Source organism: Brassica napus, chromosome A6 (assembly GCF_020379485.1).
Source record: "Brassica napus cultivar Da-Ae chromosome A6, Da-Ae, whole genome shotgun sequence".
Taxonomy (NCBI): Eukaryota; Viridiplantae; Streptophyta; class Magnoliopsida; order Brassicales; family Brassicaceae; genus Brassica; species Brassica napus.
In genome coordinates, this window is record NC_063439.1 from 17,901,677 (window position 1) to 17,915,601 (window position 13,925).

The 13,925-nt window shown below is 40.8% G+C and overlaps 2 protein-coding genes across 3 annotated transcripts; both read left to right on the forward strand.

The window, feature by feature from the left end:
• Positions 1 to 282: 282 nt before the first annotated feature.
• On the forward strand, positions 283 to 2,993 carry LOC106351809 (AT-hook motif nuclear-localized protein 6). Of its 2 annotated transcripts, none has more exons than XM_013791546.3 (6): positions 283 to 450; positions 677 to 1,179; positions 1,690 to 1,784; positions 1,900 to 2,028; positions 2,114 to 2,275; positions 2,360 to 2,993. In XM_013791546.3, exons 2-6 carry the CDS (start codon positions 720 to 722, stop codon positions 2,738 to 2,740), a joined length of 1,227 nt encoding a protein of 408 aa, XP_013647000.2. In that variant the 5' UTR covers positions 283 to 450; positions 677 to 719; the 3' UTR covers positions 2,741 to 2,993. The 2 variants fall into 2 exon arrangements, with proteins under 2 accessions (XP_013647000.2, XP_048637837.1); XM_048781880.1 differs by having other exon boundaries at positions 1,702 to 1,784.
• Positions 2,994 to 4,425: 1,432 nt separating this feature from the next.
• LOC106347794 (protein GAMETE CELL DEFECTIVE 1, mitochondrial) lies at positions 4,426 to 6,309 on the forward strand. Its single transcript, XM_048781881.1, has 4 exons — positions 4,426 to 4,680; positions 4,760 to 5,503; positions 5,578 to 5,767; positions 5,894 to 6,309. Exons 2-4 carry the CDS (start codon positions 4,779 to 4,781, stop codon positions 6,110 to 6,112), a joined length of 1,134 nt encoding a protein of 377 aa, XP_048637838.1. The 5' UTR covers positions 4,426 to 4,680; positions 4,760 to 4,778; the 3' UTR covers positions 6,113 to 6,309.
• Positions 6,310 to 13,925: the final 7,616 nt, after the last annotated feature.

Below are 13,925 nucleotides of genomic sequence, written 5' to 3' on the forward strand. Positions count from 1 at the left end.
GAAAAAGACAAAAGAAATTGTCAGAATTTGGTATTCTTTTTTTTTTTTTTGAAATTTCACTTTAATGTCTTTTTAGCAGTTTCGTTTATTTAATTACATATATTAAGTTTCCAAGACGGACGTGATCTTTCCCTAAACCAAATTCAATACTTTTATTTTTGTAATTATTATATAGATATTAAAATAATTAAATCCTTAATATTCGTATTAAATAATACAACTGTCTAGATGGTATTTTTATATATTTTATTTCTTTTTTCCTGAAATTTTCCATTATATATTTAACCTCCTTATTTCTTTGCAAAAACCCTAAATTCAGTTGTCTAAAAGAAAAATTGGGGATAATTGCATGTAATTTTTGGTGTGTTTTTTTTTTCCGGTGAGATTGAGAGGTTAATCTCCACGCTGCTACAGTATAGTGTTGGTTTTCAGCTCCAGAGTTCGTTGAAAGTAAGAAACCAAATCTATAAACTAACAAAAAACAATCTGCTATGATCTTTGATTTTTTGAGCTATTTCATCTCTCTTTTTTCCTCTAATCTATCTTGTAATATTTTTACTTTGTTCATAGTTAATTTGTCTGCAAAAGAACTCTTCGTCTTTTTCTTTCGTTTTCTTCATCTTAATTTTTTTTCTCATCTAAAAGCTCAATGTTTTTTTCTCTTGGTGAATTGTAGGGAAGAATTGTCCTGCCAATTCTGGGAACTTGTGGAAATAAATATGGAGGATAAAAGTGGTATTGGTCCAAGTGGGGTCATCACAGTTAAGGGAGATGAAGCTTTGGCGTCAAGAACAGAGTTCCAACAAAGCCCTAGCTTTCTCCAATTCGTAAGCCCCACGACGGTGGTGACTCCTCCTCCTCCTCCCCCTCCTCCGGCTCCGACCCCGGCTTCAACCACCGTGAATCCTGGCTCAGCCGCCGCACCTCCGCCGCCGCCGATCTCCAGCGCTGGGTCAGATCTGACGAAGAAGAAGAGAGGAAGGCCGAGGAAGTACGCTCCAGATGGAAGTTTGAACCCTAGGGCTTCGAGACCAACTCTCTCTCCAACACCAATCTCATCTTCGATTCCCTTCTCTGGAGATTATAATCATCATTCTCATTGGAAACGAGGAAAAGCTCAGCAGCAGCATGTTGATATCATCAAGAAATCTCACAACTTTGAGTATGGAAGCAGCCCAGGTAAATAATCTTGTAATCTCTTTTGTGTGTGTGTGCATCGGTTTTAGTGAGATAGATCTGATCCGATCTGGGTGTATTATCATCTGTTGATGTGATTGTTATGTGGGTATTTTTTTGAGATGTTGGGGAAGTGGGACCAACATAACATAACTGGATTTGGCTGAGTACACTTTTTTTGTCTGAAGAAGCCTACAAACAGACCAGTTAGAGACCCATACAGAGAATCTGATGATGCTGACCGAACCAAACTGAAAAATAAAAAGTCGATTTCTTTTTTAAATTTTTTGAGAGAATAATCTCTTTGTCTCTTCCTTTTCTCTTTAGAGGATACGAGTGCTTAGCAGATCTCTAAGATTTATCATTGGGTTTGGTTAAATCTGTTTTAATTACTGACTCTGGTGGATATAAAGGGACTTACTTGTATGTTCTTTAAAGGCTAACACTGATTGTTAGAGTTTACTGATTGGTCAAAGTCAATAACATTAAAATTCTGTTTCTATCTCTTTGCAGCTCCTCCTCCTCCTCCTCCTCCTCCTCCTCCTGGGCTCTCATGCTATGTGGGTGCAAATTTCACAACACATCAGTTTACTGTCAATGCCGGTGAGGTAATAAATTGCCCTGACAGAATTTTTCTTCTTTTTTACCGTTCTTGTAGTAAAAAAATTTGGTATTGGATTTTGTTTATCATTGTTTTTGAGAATGTATTTTTTTCTTTACAAGGATGTAACAATGAAGGTTATGCCGTATTCGCAAGGATCTCGAGCTATATGCATTCTTTCTGCAACTGGTTGCATCTCTAACGTCACACTTCGTCAAGCTACCACTTCAGGCGGCACCCTTACATACGAGGTAACTCTAATCTTGAAAATATATTTTCTGTATTTCTTGATGGGATTTTTGGTGGTTCCTGAATCAGATTATTTTCTTGTGTTAGGGTCGATTTGAGATACTTTCGCTATCTGGTTCCTTTATGCCTACTGATAACGGAGGAACTAAAGGTCGGTCCGGTGGTATGAGCATTTCTTTAGCCGGACCGAATGGCAAAATCATTGGCGGTGGTCTTGCCGGTATGCTCATAGCAGCCGGTCCTGTCCAGGTGACACAAATCTTGATTTAATCCAAAAAAAAAAATGTATTTACTAATTCAGTGTATAGAAAAGTCTAATATAATTTGTGACAGGTGGTAATGGGAAGTTTCATTGTGATGCATCAAGCAGAACAAACACAGAAGAAGAAACCTCGAATCATTGAGGCTTCTCCTCCGCCACTACAACGACCACCTCCGGGTTTCACCATAACCACTGTGAATTCTACTTCGCCTTTGGTGGCCACAGTAGAGGAGCCAAAACAACAAACCTATGGTGGAGGTGGTGGTATAATGAGACCGATATCTCAAATGCCTTCTTCTTTCAACAACGACAATTCTGGTATGAACAACTTCACAACGACCTTTCAGGGATACGGGAATATGAACACGGGTACTAACAAAGACGAAGATGACTATGACGATGGTGGTGATGATGACTCTGGCGATACCAGGAGCCTATCTACTAGTGGTTGACCGATTCTCCAATTTTCTTGTGTAGAAAGTAAGAGGGACCTTTAAGGTCAAAAATGTTTCAGCTATTCTTTGCTTTGCTTTCTTTTTAGAGTCTGAGACTTCGCTTCCTGTGTGTGTTTCCTAGCGTATTTGTTTTTGTGATCGGTTTAGCTTAACTATGTTCAAATCATCGACTAAACAACGTTATTATGGTTGCTGTTGTTATTGGGATTAAAATTTACTATTTTTTGCATATGACATTGTTAAACTGTGATTCTTATGAAGTCAATATCTCACGCAATAGCAAAAATGTGAAGGATTAAATTTGATTATTGAAAGGCGATCGATTACAAGGATTTGAGAGAATGGTATTGGAAGTCTCTGTTCTCCCCTTTACAAACTTATATTCTCTTATATATACACTTAAATACTACTGGAGATTACTCACGCTATCCATAATTCAATTTCATCTCGTAAAGAGTCAAGTGCAGCGCAGCAGCGGTTAGTGAGGAGTGGTATTTTCTTTTTCAGTCAAAACAAGCGTGTGCTTCTTCAAAGAAGCTGTTTATTAAATTAAGTTTTGGTCACAAAATAAGCTTAAGAAAGTACACTAGAATAAATAAGCTTAACAAAGTACATTTGATCACAGTCGAATAACAAAAAGAAGAGGCGTTCCGTTCATTCATCAAAGCCTAGATCCACGTATGATACTTGCGATCCCGTATCGAGAATCTAGGGAAAGCGTTAAGGGATGTGGGTGTGGCAATATTGTAGATATTAGAACCAACTGCCACCAGATTCCTAAAGCTCGAAGGAGGAGAACTGGGTACAGGGACTCTAGCCAAAGCGTATCCACTTGATCTGGTTTTTAGAGATTTATCAGGCTTCCGGCAGAGGGTATACCAGTCAGCGTTACCACAAATAGTTTGTAAGCACACATAGAGTTGTCTCTATGTGAGACTGTGAAGCCAAAGAGTGACCGGGTCTTGTAAAACTCAGGAGAAGATACGAGAGATCGAAGCTCTTGGAGACTAGGGAGAAAGTCGTATAGTACAACCTTGAGATTTTGAAAGAAAAAAAAAATCATTTTTCAAGTTTTTTTGTATTTAAAGATATAACTTTCACTTAACTGATTTTTGATTTTTTTAATAGATCATATGATTAATAGATTTAGACATAACATTTTAAAATTAAAAAGTCACTAATTTGGTTATTGTTTTTAAATTTCGAATGTAACTTTTGTTAATTCTTGAAACAAAAATCTTGACATGCATTTTAAATGAGTAGCAAATCATTTATTCCGTAATTATATGTATATTATATGAACTTAAAATATGTGTAGTATCAATATAAATATTTTAAATAAAATGAGAAATGTAAACTAGAAATATAAAGTTAGTGATACACATATGTTCGGTTATTTTTAGATATCTATTCAGGTTCGGATATTATCCACTCGGGTTCGGATATCCAATCTCTCATAATTTAATATCCATTCAGATATTTTGTTACTTCGGTTCGAATTTTGATTCGGAATTTTCGGATCGGGTTCGAGTATCGGATAAAATGGTTACTAATCTCAACTTCTTCTTTTTTTGACTCTTCTTATGTCCCAATAAACCATCTGCGTTCGTTTTAAAGTTGCTAGATTTTAACATTTGCTTCAAGTCAAGTGGCAAGAATCTATATAACTATTTGTTTGAAGATTCAGGGTTAAAATGTAAGAAACTAAACTTCTAAACCTATGCAGGAAAATAGCAAAACAAATCATTATCTTTACATTTTATAACAACCAATGGAATACAGGGAGTAAACAATAAATAAAAGAGAAATCTAAAACCCTTCCCCTTCCTTCCTTAAGCGCAGTCGCTCCGTTGGTCTCTTCTTCTTCATCGCGATTCCGATTAATCGGAGAGTCGACTCGGAACGATAACGATCTTCGCTCCATCTCCTACTATCAGGTATCTATAGATCTTCTCCGTCGTTTCTAAGATTGTTAATTAGATAGTGACTAGATCTTCTATCTTCATTTCGTTGCAGCGTTTGAACATCAGTAGCTATGTTTAACCTAAGTAGGATCATTCCTCGTCTACACTCGGTTTCCCTTAACCCTAGCACGACTGCGTCTGGGTCTCTGATCGAGAACGCCCCAAGAATTTTCCAATCTCTCGGAAACCGAGCATTTTCCGGGAAACCAGGCTCCGACGGATCTGGAGGCAACGAGAACGGTTGGGACATCGCGACGGGAGGATCGTTCGGTGATCGTTCTGATGATCTTGATTGGGATCACAAATCAATGTGGTCGACTGGTTTAAGCAAGGAGCATTTCGACGGTGTCTCCGTTGGCCGTCAGAGCAACGAGAATCCTTCTTCTGATTCAGGCGATGTGATGAGCAGGTTAGGTCCGAGAGAAGTCGCCATGGTTAACGAGATGAATGAGTATGATGATATGATCAAGGAGATTGAGAAAGAGAATAGGCATAGCAGGGTTTTTGTTGATGGGATTAAGCAGAAGATGATGGAGATGAGTGTGTTGCTGAAGCAAGTCAAGGAGCCTGGTGCTAGAGGTTCTTATCTTAAGGACTCTGAGAAGACTGAGATGTACAGGTTGCATAAAGAGAATCCTGAGGTTTATACCGTTGAGAGGCTTGCTAAGGATTATAGGATCATGAGGCAGCGTGTTCACGCCATTCTTTTTCTTAAAGAGGATGAAGAAGAAGAGGAGAGGAAGCTTGGTCGTCCCTTGGATGATTCCGTTGAGCGTTTGCTTGATGAGTACCCTGAGTAAGTTCTTTCTACTTTGGTATTGAGATAAAGATACAAACTTGGATAGGTTGCTGAATGTGTACCTCATGCAGGTTTTTTGTTTCACATGACCGGGAATTTCATGTGGCCTCACTCAGTTACAAGCCCGACTTTAAGGTCATGCCAGAAGGATGGGATGGTACAATCAAAGATATGGATGAAGTTCACTATGAGATCTCAAAGAAAGAGGATGACATTCTTTACGAAGAATTTCTCAGGAGGTTTGAGTTCAACAAATTGAAAGTAAGTCCCTTCTTTTGCCCTCTTGAGTATGCATTGCCTTCTTATCAAGTGACCTAGCGTGTTGGTTGATCATTTGATTTTTGATGATATCAAATATGCATTCTCTTTTGGTGTCTTAAACCCCAGTGGAAAGGAGAAGTGAAGTGCCACAAGTACAGCAGAAGACGTTCATCAGATGGATGGAAAATCACGGTTGAGAAATTGGGTCCTCAAGGCAAGCGTGGAAATGGAGGTGGCTGGAAGTTTGTGAGTCTTCCTGATGGATCGAGTCGGCCTCTCAACGAAGTGGAGAAGATGTATGTTAAGCGTGAAGCACCACGTCGCCGCCGTAAGATTCTCCCTTGAAGTTACTAGAAACAGACTCCATCAACGGTAATTGGAATGTTATGTCTCCCTTGAGGAGTGTCAAAGTTGAAACTACTTTGCGTTGTTTAATCTTTTGTTGAATAGTAACATCGGTAGCTCTTTTTTTTTGTTTTTAGCTCTTGCATTTCTCTGTGGCCCAGTGGTTCAAATAATCTTAAGACCCAAACATTTCAGAATTTCTGAGGTTATAGACCAAACATTACAGAAACATATCTTATCTTTATGTTTTTACCTTATATTGGAAATTTCTACTACACAAAAGTTTTCCAGAAAAGTTTTAAAATCTTAAGTGGGTTTAGAAATCTAAAAAACTTAACCAAAACTTGAGTTTATTTCAACATTTATTCACTTAATATAAAAATTGCAATATTTAAAATAAACAGAAAGCCATCCATGATATTAAAAGCGTAATAAAAGATGATGTCTCCTAAAGAAGTTTTGGAGGAGTCGTCAGATTTTTTCCCCCAGGCCCACTTCCCTAGAAATACCGTTATCCACTGAACTTTTCATCGTGTATTGTTTTACCCGTTGAGTATTTGCCTGTCATTTTCAAAAATATTCTCTTTTTGAAAATATCTTTGGTTTCTACAAATCTCTGCTTTTTACACACCGGGTTCTTTCCCCGATCCGTGGTCGGAGGGACCACTCCTCCTTCTTTACGCACTGGCGGCAACACCTATCCAAAACATGAAACGCATCTACAACCAAACCCCAGAAAAAGTCCACAACTTTATCTAAACATCTCTTCTTAGGAAGAACCATAGTTCTGCTCTAAACTCTCTCTTGTGCTAGCAAGAAGATTCTCTCAACACAAAACCGGCCTCTACTCTCCTGCTTTCACATTCACCGAAGCATTCACCGATACAAACAAGATGCACCATAGACTCTCCTACGCTGAAAAAGGGAAAGGCCGTACAGACCCCCCACCACCTCCATGAACAGCTAGAGTGAAGGTTCCTGCTTTTGATAGCTCTGAATTTATCAGAAAACACTCCCTCATCTTGGTTTGCAGGATGACAAACCCTAAAGTCCAGAGAATGTGGTCACTTATCCCATTCCTCTCTGACCACTGGAAATGCGTATCTCGACCAATTGGTGCAGATCTAGGGCAAGGGTGCTTCCAGTTCCAATTTACGTTAGAACGGGACCTCTTGAAGGTCCTAGACAACCAGCCGTACCACTTCGCCCATTGGATGGTGATAATACAACGATGGCAGCCCTCGCTATCACCTTTTTTCCCTAACCAGATCCCCTTTTGGATAAGTTCAAGGCCTCCCTCTGCACCTATGGTCAACTTAAATCCTCGAGCGAATCGTAGGAGACATAGGAACACTGTATCTATCTGAGATAACAAACACAGTAGCCAGAATGCGGGTGTTTATCAACGAGCTTCAACCCCTTATTCGAAAAACTACTCTAGAATTTGATGATGGCCGTGAGCTTGAAGCAACACTGGTATATGAAAAGCTCCAAAATCACTGCTCTACTTGTAACAGCCTCTACCATGACAAGGAAGAATGCTCCGAGAAACAACAAATGGCTAAAGAGCTTTCAAACACACACCGTAAGCGACAATCTACTGACATACCCGCCCTCCACGTTCATCCACTAGAGAACCATCAAACCTCTCACAATCATACCACCAAAGCTCCTTTAGGACTTCCCCCTATGATGACCAACACCCAAACTACAGGGGCGTCTACAATGGAGGACCAGAAAAAAACCAAAGGAGGTATAAAAGAAGAGCAGAACCATACAACTTAAACAATCCTCCCTCAACGGAGAGAACCAACAACAAGAGAACCTCAAAGATATGGCCATAACAATAGCTATCAGAGGAGAGAAGATAGTCTCAACTCTTACCGCTCTCGAGAGTATAGACGCCATGATCAACCAAATAACCACTATGCCCCTCAAAAGTCGCAACCATCTCAATCTCTATGGGTGGAGAAACCTGACCAAAAAGATCAACCACCCCATCCCCTGGAGAGGTCCGAATCATCTCGCTCCAATGCTCAAATTGCACAGAGAACTGGTACTACAATACCCCCAATATAGATACCTGAGGAAGCTGTAAACATAGCGAGAGGAGTAATCAGAGACTACATGCTGATATACTGAAACTGCCAAGATCCCACCAAGAGCGCATCTCGAAAAGAAAGGCTTCGCATGTCTGAGGAGCAAGGGGATATCGAGAAAGCTGCTGCTCGTCTAGTCATAAACAGCTTAGAAATTCACTCTGAAAATGCGAGGGAGCTCTCGCTGGAAGATACCCCTGACAGAATCCCTGCAACCCAAAGATTGGGACCAGTGAATGAACCTCAATCCGCATTCAATAGACTGGGACCTAGAGGCTCCCCAACTGAAAGAGATACTTTACCTCAGTCTGAGCAACCTGCACAAAGAAAGAAAGCAAGCATGCCACCCATAAGACATATAACTCCTCTGTCTCTAGCCATGGTCAATGCAGGAATCCGTAAAAGAAAAGCAGCCAGAGCTGCAAAAATCTCAAAAACAATCCCTCGAAATGAGAAAAACAACTCAAAGAGTATCCCTCTTAATGAGGAGAACGTGTCCAAGACTAAGCTGAGAAAGTTTCAACAGAATAAGGAGAGTACCTCAAGTAAACTAAAGCGGGATGGACCTTCATCTGGGAGACCTCAAAGAAGAAGTGTAGAAACAGATTTTCAAAATCCGCCCTCTCCTCTTCCTTAAAAATAGTGGCTTGGAACTGCCAAGGGCTGGGGAACCCTTGGACAGTTCAGACACTCCGAGAAATCTGCAAACAATTTGATCCAGATATTATCTTTCTCTGGGAAACAAAAAATCTCCACCATATAGTGGCAAAGAAACTTGAAGGTTTGGGGTTTACAAACCTCAAAACAGTCGCACCATATGGAGTTGCAAGAGGAGAGCTCGCAATCTTGTGGAAAGAGTGGCTTCAACTTGACATTATATCCTCTTGTAACAACTATTTCGATACAAGAATTTCGTATGAAGGAAACTTTTCTTATGCGACCTTTGTATATGGAAATACTGACAAAAGAAGAAGGAAGCAAACGTGGGATTTTCTTACCTCTTTGGCCCTTATCAGAGACTCAGCTTGGCTGGTTATGGGTGATTTCAACGATCTAACGGGAAACTACGAGAAGGAGGGAGGTACGGAAAGGTCCAAAGCTTCTTTCTCTGACTTTAGAACGTTCCTCTCAGAGGGAGACCTCTACGACCTTCAACATAGTGGAGAATGTCTATCATGGAAAGGCACAAAAAATACCCATGAGGTTAAATGCAGGCTAGATAGATCCATGTGAAATAGCGCATGGGAAGAGCTATACCCTTAAGGCCGTTGTGAGTACCTCCGCTTTGATAGTTCAGACCACAGACCCATCATCACCTTCTTTGAACCGCTGCGAAGGAAAAAGAGAGGCACATTTAGATATAACCGCAGTTTAAATAAGAACCCTCAGGTAGTAAAGCTTATCGAAGACACGTGGGCCCATCATTCTCAACTCAAAGTCAAAACAAAGATTGATAAATGTTGAACAACTATTATCAGCTGGTCGAAGCAACATAGAGAGGAAAATGGAGCTCACCTGGAAAAACTGAAGAAGTTGATCGAAGATCAAACCATCTCTACACACCCGAACGCAGAGCTCTTGGAACGACTAAAGAAAGATCTCCTTGAAGCATACAAAGTCGAAGAGAACTTCTGGAAACAATGCAACAGACAACTCTGGTTGCACCTAGGGGACAAGAATACGGGTTGCTTCCACGCCTCTACAGAAAAGAGAAAATCAATGAATAAGTTTGCAGTACTAGAGAATGAAGATGGAGTACCAGTTTATAAGGAGAAAGAAATAACAGCCACAATCGAAAGATACTTTTCTAAACTATTTACTCCAAACGTATGCAACCTAGAACTGATGGACAAGACAGTCTCAAAAGCTATTTACCCGCGGATCACAAATGAACAAAATGAAACTCTTACGAGAATACCTTCAAGCGAAGGATCAAGGAAGCTTTATTTTTCATCCATCATGAAAAAGCCCCAGGCCCTGATGGTTTCTCTGCGTGTTTCTTCCAGAAGAATTGGACAGTGATGGGAAGAGATATTGTAAAGGAGATCCAAGACTTCTTTATCTCCGGCAGCATGCCGACAATCAATGAGACTCATGTGAGGCTGATTCCAAAGGACTAGGAGCAAAAACCACTGCAGACTACAAACCCATCGCGCTCTGTAATGTCTACTATAAGACAATCTCCAAGCTGCTATCTAGACGCCTCCAGCCGATCCTCCAAGCTCTTATCTCCGAGACTCAATCTGCATTTGTCCCAAAACGAGACATATCAGATAACGTTCTTATAACACATGAGATCCTACATTACCTAAAAACCTCCAGAGCGGAGAAGCACTACTCTATGGCCATTAAAACCGACATGAGTAAACCCTATGACATGCTAGAATGGGTTTTTATAGAGAAGGTGCTGGGAAAAATGAACTTCCATCCTACGCTTATTACTTGGATCATGCAATGCATAACTACCGTAAGCTATACCTTCATCATCAATGGAGCCAGTAGGAGTTTTGTAAAGCCGGGAGAGAAATAAGACATGGAGATCCACTCTCCCCGTACATATTCATTATCTGCTCTGAAGTCTTGACAGGCCTCTGCACGAATGCTCAATCAAAAGGGCCTCATGAAAGGGATTTCCATCGCCACCAACTGCCTCAACCACCTCCTGTTCTCTGATGATACAATGTTTTTCTGCAAAGCGAACAAAAGAAATGCTGAAACATTAAAGGCCCTCCTAACAGCTTATGAAGCAGTCTCTAGTCAACTTATAAACAAGCAGAAGTCATCGATATTTTTCTCTAAGAGAGCAAAACCAGAGGTCCGTACTTTAATGAAGTCAATTCTTGAAATAGAAAAAGAGGGAGGAGTTGGTAAGTACATGGGGCTCCCTGAGCATTTTGGCAGGAAGAAGAAAGATTTGTTTGCTTCAGTAGTCGACAGAATCCACCAGAGAGCGGTGAGCTGGTCGAAAAAGTTTCTATCTACGGCTGGGAAGATGGTGATGACAAAGAGTGTCTTGGCCCCGATGTCCTCCCATACGATGAGCTGCTTCAAGCTTCTTCAGCATGTCTGCTCGAACATACAATCAACTCTCATCAGATTCTGGTGGGATTCTAAGCCTGGCAAAAGAAAGATCGCTTGGATATCTTAGGAAAAAATGGCTCAACCAAAAAGAAACGGATGGTTATGGTTTAAAGATGTTACAACCTTCTTTTTTTTTTTTTTTTTTGTCGTCTATCCATTTAAGCTAGATCAAGTGGAGAATAGACGAGTCGATTCTACTGAGAGCATCTCCATCTGTCCGGGTCTAATCTATATGGAAAAACAAGTAGCCTCTGATCCTTGCATTCTTTGCTAACGCATCTGCCCGACCATTCCGACTCCGAAGAATATGAGACAGACTCACATCCTCAAAATCCTCATGTAGCCTCTGGAAAGCCTCGATCTCTGCCGTAAATGCTGGCCAATCCATCGGGTTTTCTGTCATATCCACTAAGTCCGAGCAGTCCGTCTCGAACCGTATCGATGTTATCCTTCTGTTTCTCATACAAGAGGCTGCCCAAAGTAAACCTTCCATCTCAGCATGCAAAGCTGAGAGGCTCCTATGACACGCCCTTAATCCGAAGTATTCAGAGTCCATTTGATCCTTAAGACTCCACCCTAAGCCACTAACGCTGCCATTATTGTTCAATGACGCTCTACTTGCAAAAATTGGCTGGCGTATCCTCAAAAATCTCTCATGCCTCCTAGCCTGCTGTCTCTTTGGGAAATACTGCCACTCGGAGCCGTTCCTTAAATGCCAAGCAACATCATCTTCCTCTCATTGATGGAGAAGCGTCCTTATAGGCAGATACCTCCTCAACAAGCAACTAGGCTGGATGGTAGGATCAGGAGAAACAATTCATGTTTTGGACGAGCCGTGGCTCTCACACTTTGAGCAAATGAAACCTATGGGACCAGCCCCAGAAGCGCTACAACATCTCAAAGTCTCTGATCTCATACGGGCAGATACCTATGAGTGGAACATAGAAAAGATGGAGCTTACTGTACCCTTTCACAAGGAGCTAAGGATCCGGCCCAGTAAACTAAGTGTTAGAGATACCTTAGTGTGGCTAAAGAACCCAAATGGAGAATACTCAACACGATAAGGGTATATGTCATGTATGGAGGAGAATACGAGAACCCTCCCACCAACCCAAGAACCTGCAACTGACTGGCTCTCTAATGTCCGGAACATCAAAACATCAGAAAAAATCAAGTTATTCCTTTGGAAATCCCTACATGACGCACTACCAGTAGGAGAACAATTCGCGATTCAAAATATACATGTCGCTACCCTCTGTGCAAGATGCAATGAAGAAGAATCTGTGAAGCACCTCTTGTTCTAATGCCCATACGCAGAAAAGGTATGGCTTTTAGCTCTGACAGCAATTGATTTCAATACACAAAACATCAATAGTGTCTGCGAGGGGTTGGAGAGAGCGCGAAAGATACCCTCTCTTCCACCGTCTGGGATCGGAGCAGGAACACTCGCGGCCTGGATCTGCTGGTCCCTCTGGAGCTCAAGGAACCTCTTGATCTTCGAAAAGAGAAGCTTTGCCCCTGAGGAAACGATCTAGAAAGCCATCACCGACGCCAAAGAATGGCTGATGGCCCAACCCCCCCATCGAATCCAAAACTGTCGATGCCTTGGATCAGAATTGAACCAAACCCTAGAAGATCCGATCTCTCGATTTTCACTGATGCAATGTGGAACTAACGGTGAAGCAGGGCTTGCTTGGATCATTGATGATCTGACATCGATAACCTAACATGCAGCGGAAGAGACCTCAGTCTCATCGCCCCTTATGGCAGAAACTTTGGATGTCCTCTCAGCCATGACCTTTGCCCTCTCCATTGGTAGTGAAACCGCCTCAATCTTCTCGGACTCTCAAACCCTAATCAACACGATCAACAAGAAAGAGATGAAGTTGGAGATCTATGATGCAATCAATGATATCGACCTTCTGTCGTCTTCATTCAAGTAGATCTCTTTTCAGTTTATTCCTAGAACGGCAAATGTTAGGGCCGATTTAATTGCTAAGCAAGCCTTTTGGGCCACAAACCCCTAACAAACCCCACTCTAAGTTTCTTTAATGAAATCATTGCCTTAAAAAAAAGATGATGTCTCCTTAAATGGTCGAAAGAGAATCTGTAGCCGCTCACTGTTTCCTATCGTTGTCTCCTCCTCGACATTATTCCAATCTCACGTTCGCTTTATATATATATTTTTTAATTTTTTTAATTGTTCATCTACAATTCAAAATTCAAATCAACCAGTATAAATTATTTCGAATTTGCCCAATAAAAATTAAAACTTATTTCGAGTTGCACTTGGACCACAACATTTATACTAAATAAAGTTTAACTAGATCAAAATATTTTTGGATCTTTGGACCAGTTCGGTATGGCAAATCAATCTCCAATACCCTTATCTTGATAAGGAACGTAGATAAAGCAATAATAATGACAGATGCATGAAACTAGTTCAAGTGGAAGAAAACATTATACATTGAAAGATCTTCATCAGTTGCAAGAACATGTCTCTGATAAACCCAAAACTCTTCCAGCATTCTTTCTGAATCGTATCTATCAGCATGGGACACCATGGCAGTATGGCTCTTTGTGCCTTTGGATTCAACGCATCCTTTGCGATTTTTTTTATACCGCATCTCATT

Excerpts from the sequence above, each read along its gene's own strand:
- LOC106351809 (XM_013791546.3), top strand. The coding sequence starts at position 720 with ATGGAGGATAAAAGTGGTATTGGTCCAAGTGGGGTCATCACAGTTAAG. Across the intron at positions 1,785-1,899 it reads TTACTGTCAATGCCGGTGAG|GATGTAACAATGAAGGTTAT; the intron begins GTAATAAATTGC and ends TTTCTTTACAAG. Across the intron at positions 2,029-2,113 it reads GCGGCACCCTTACATACGAG|GGTCGATTTGAGATACTTTC; the intron begins GTAACTCTAATC and ends TTCTTGTGTTAG.
- LOC106347794 (XM_048781881.1), top strand. The coding sequence starts at position 4,779 with ATGTTTAACCTAAGTAGGATCATTCCTCGTCTACACTCGGTTTCCCTT. Across the intron at positions 5,504-5,577 it reads TTGCTTGATGAGTACCCTGA|GTTTTTTGTTTCACATGACC; the intron begins GTAAGTTCTTTC and ends TACCTCATGCAG. Across the intron at positions 5,768-5,893 it reads TTGAGTTCAACAAATTGAAA|TGGAAAGGAGAAGTGAAGTG; the intron begins GTAAGTCCCTTC and ends CTTAAACCCCAG.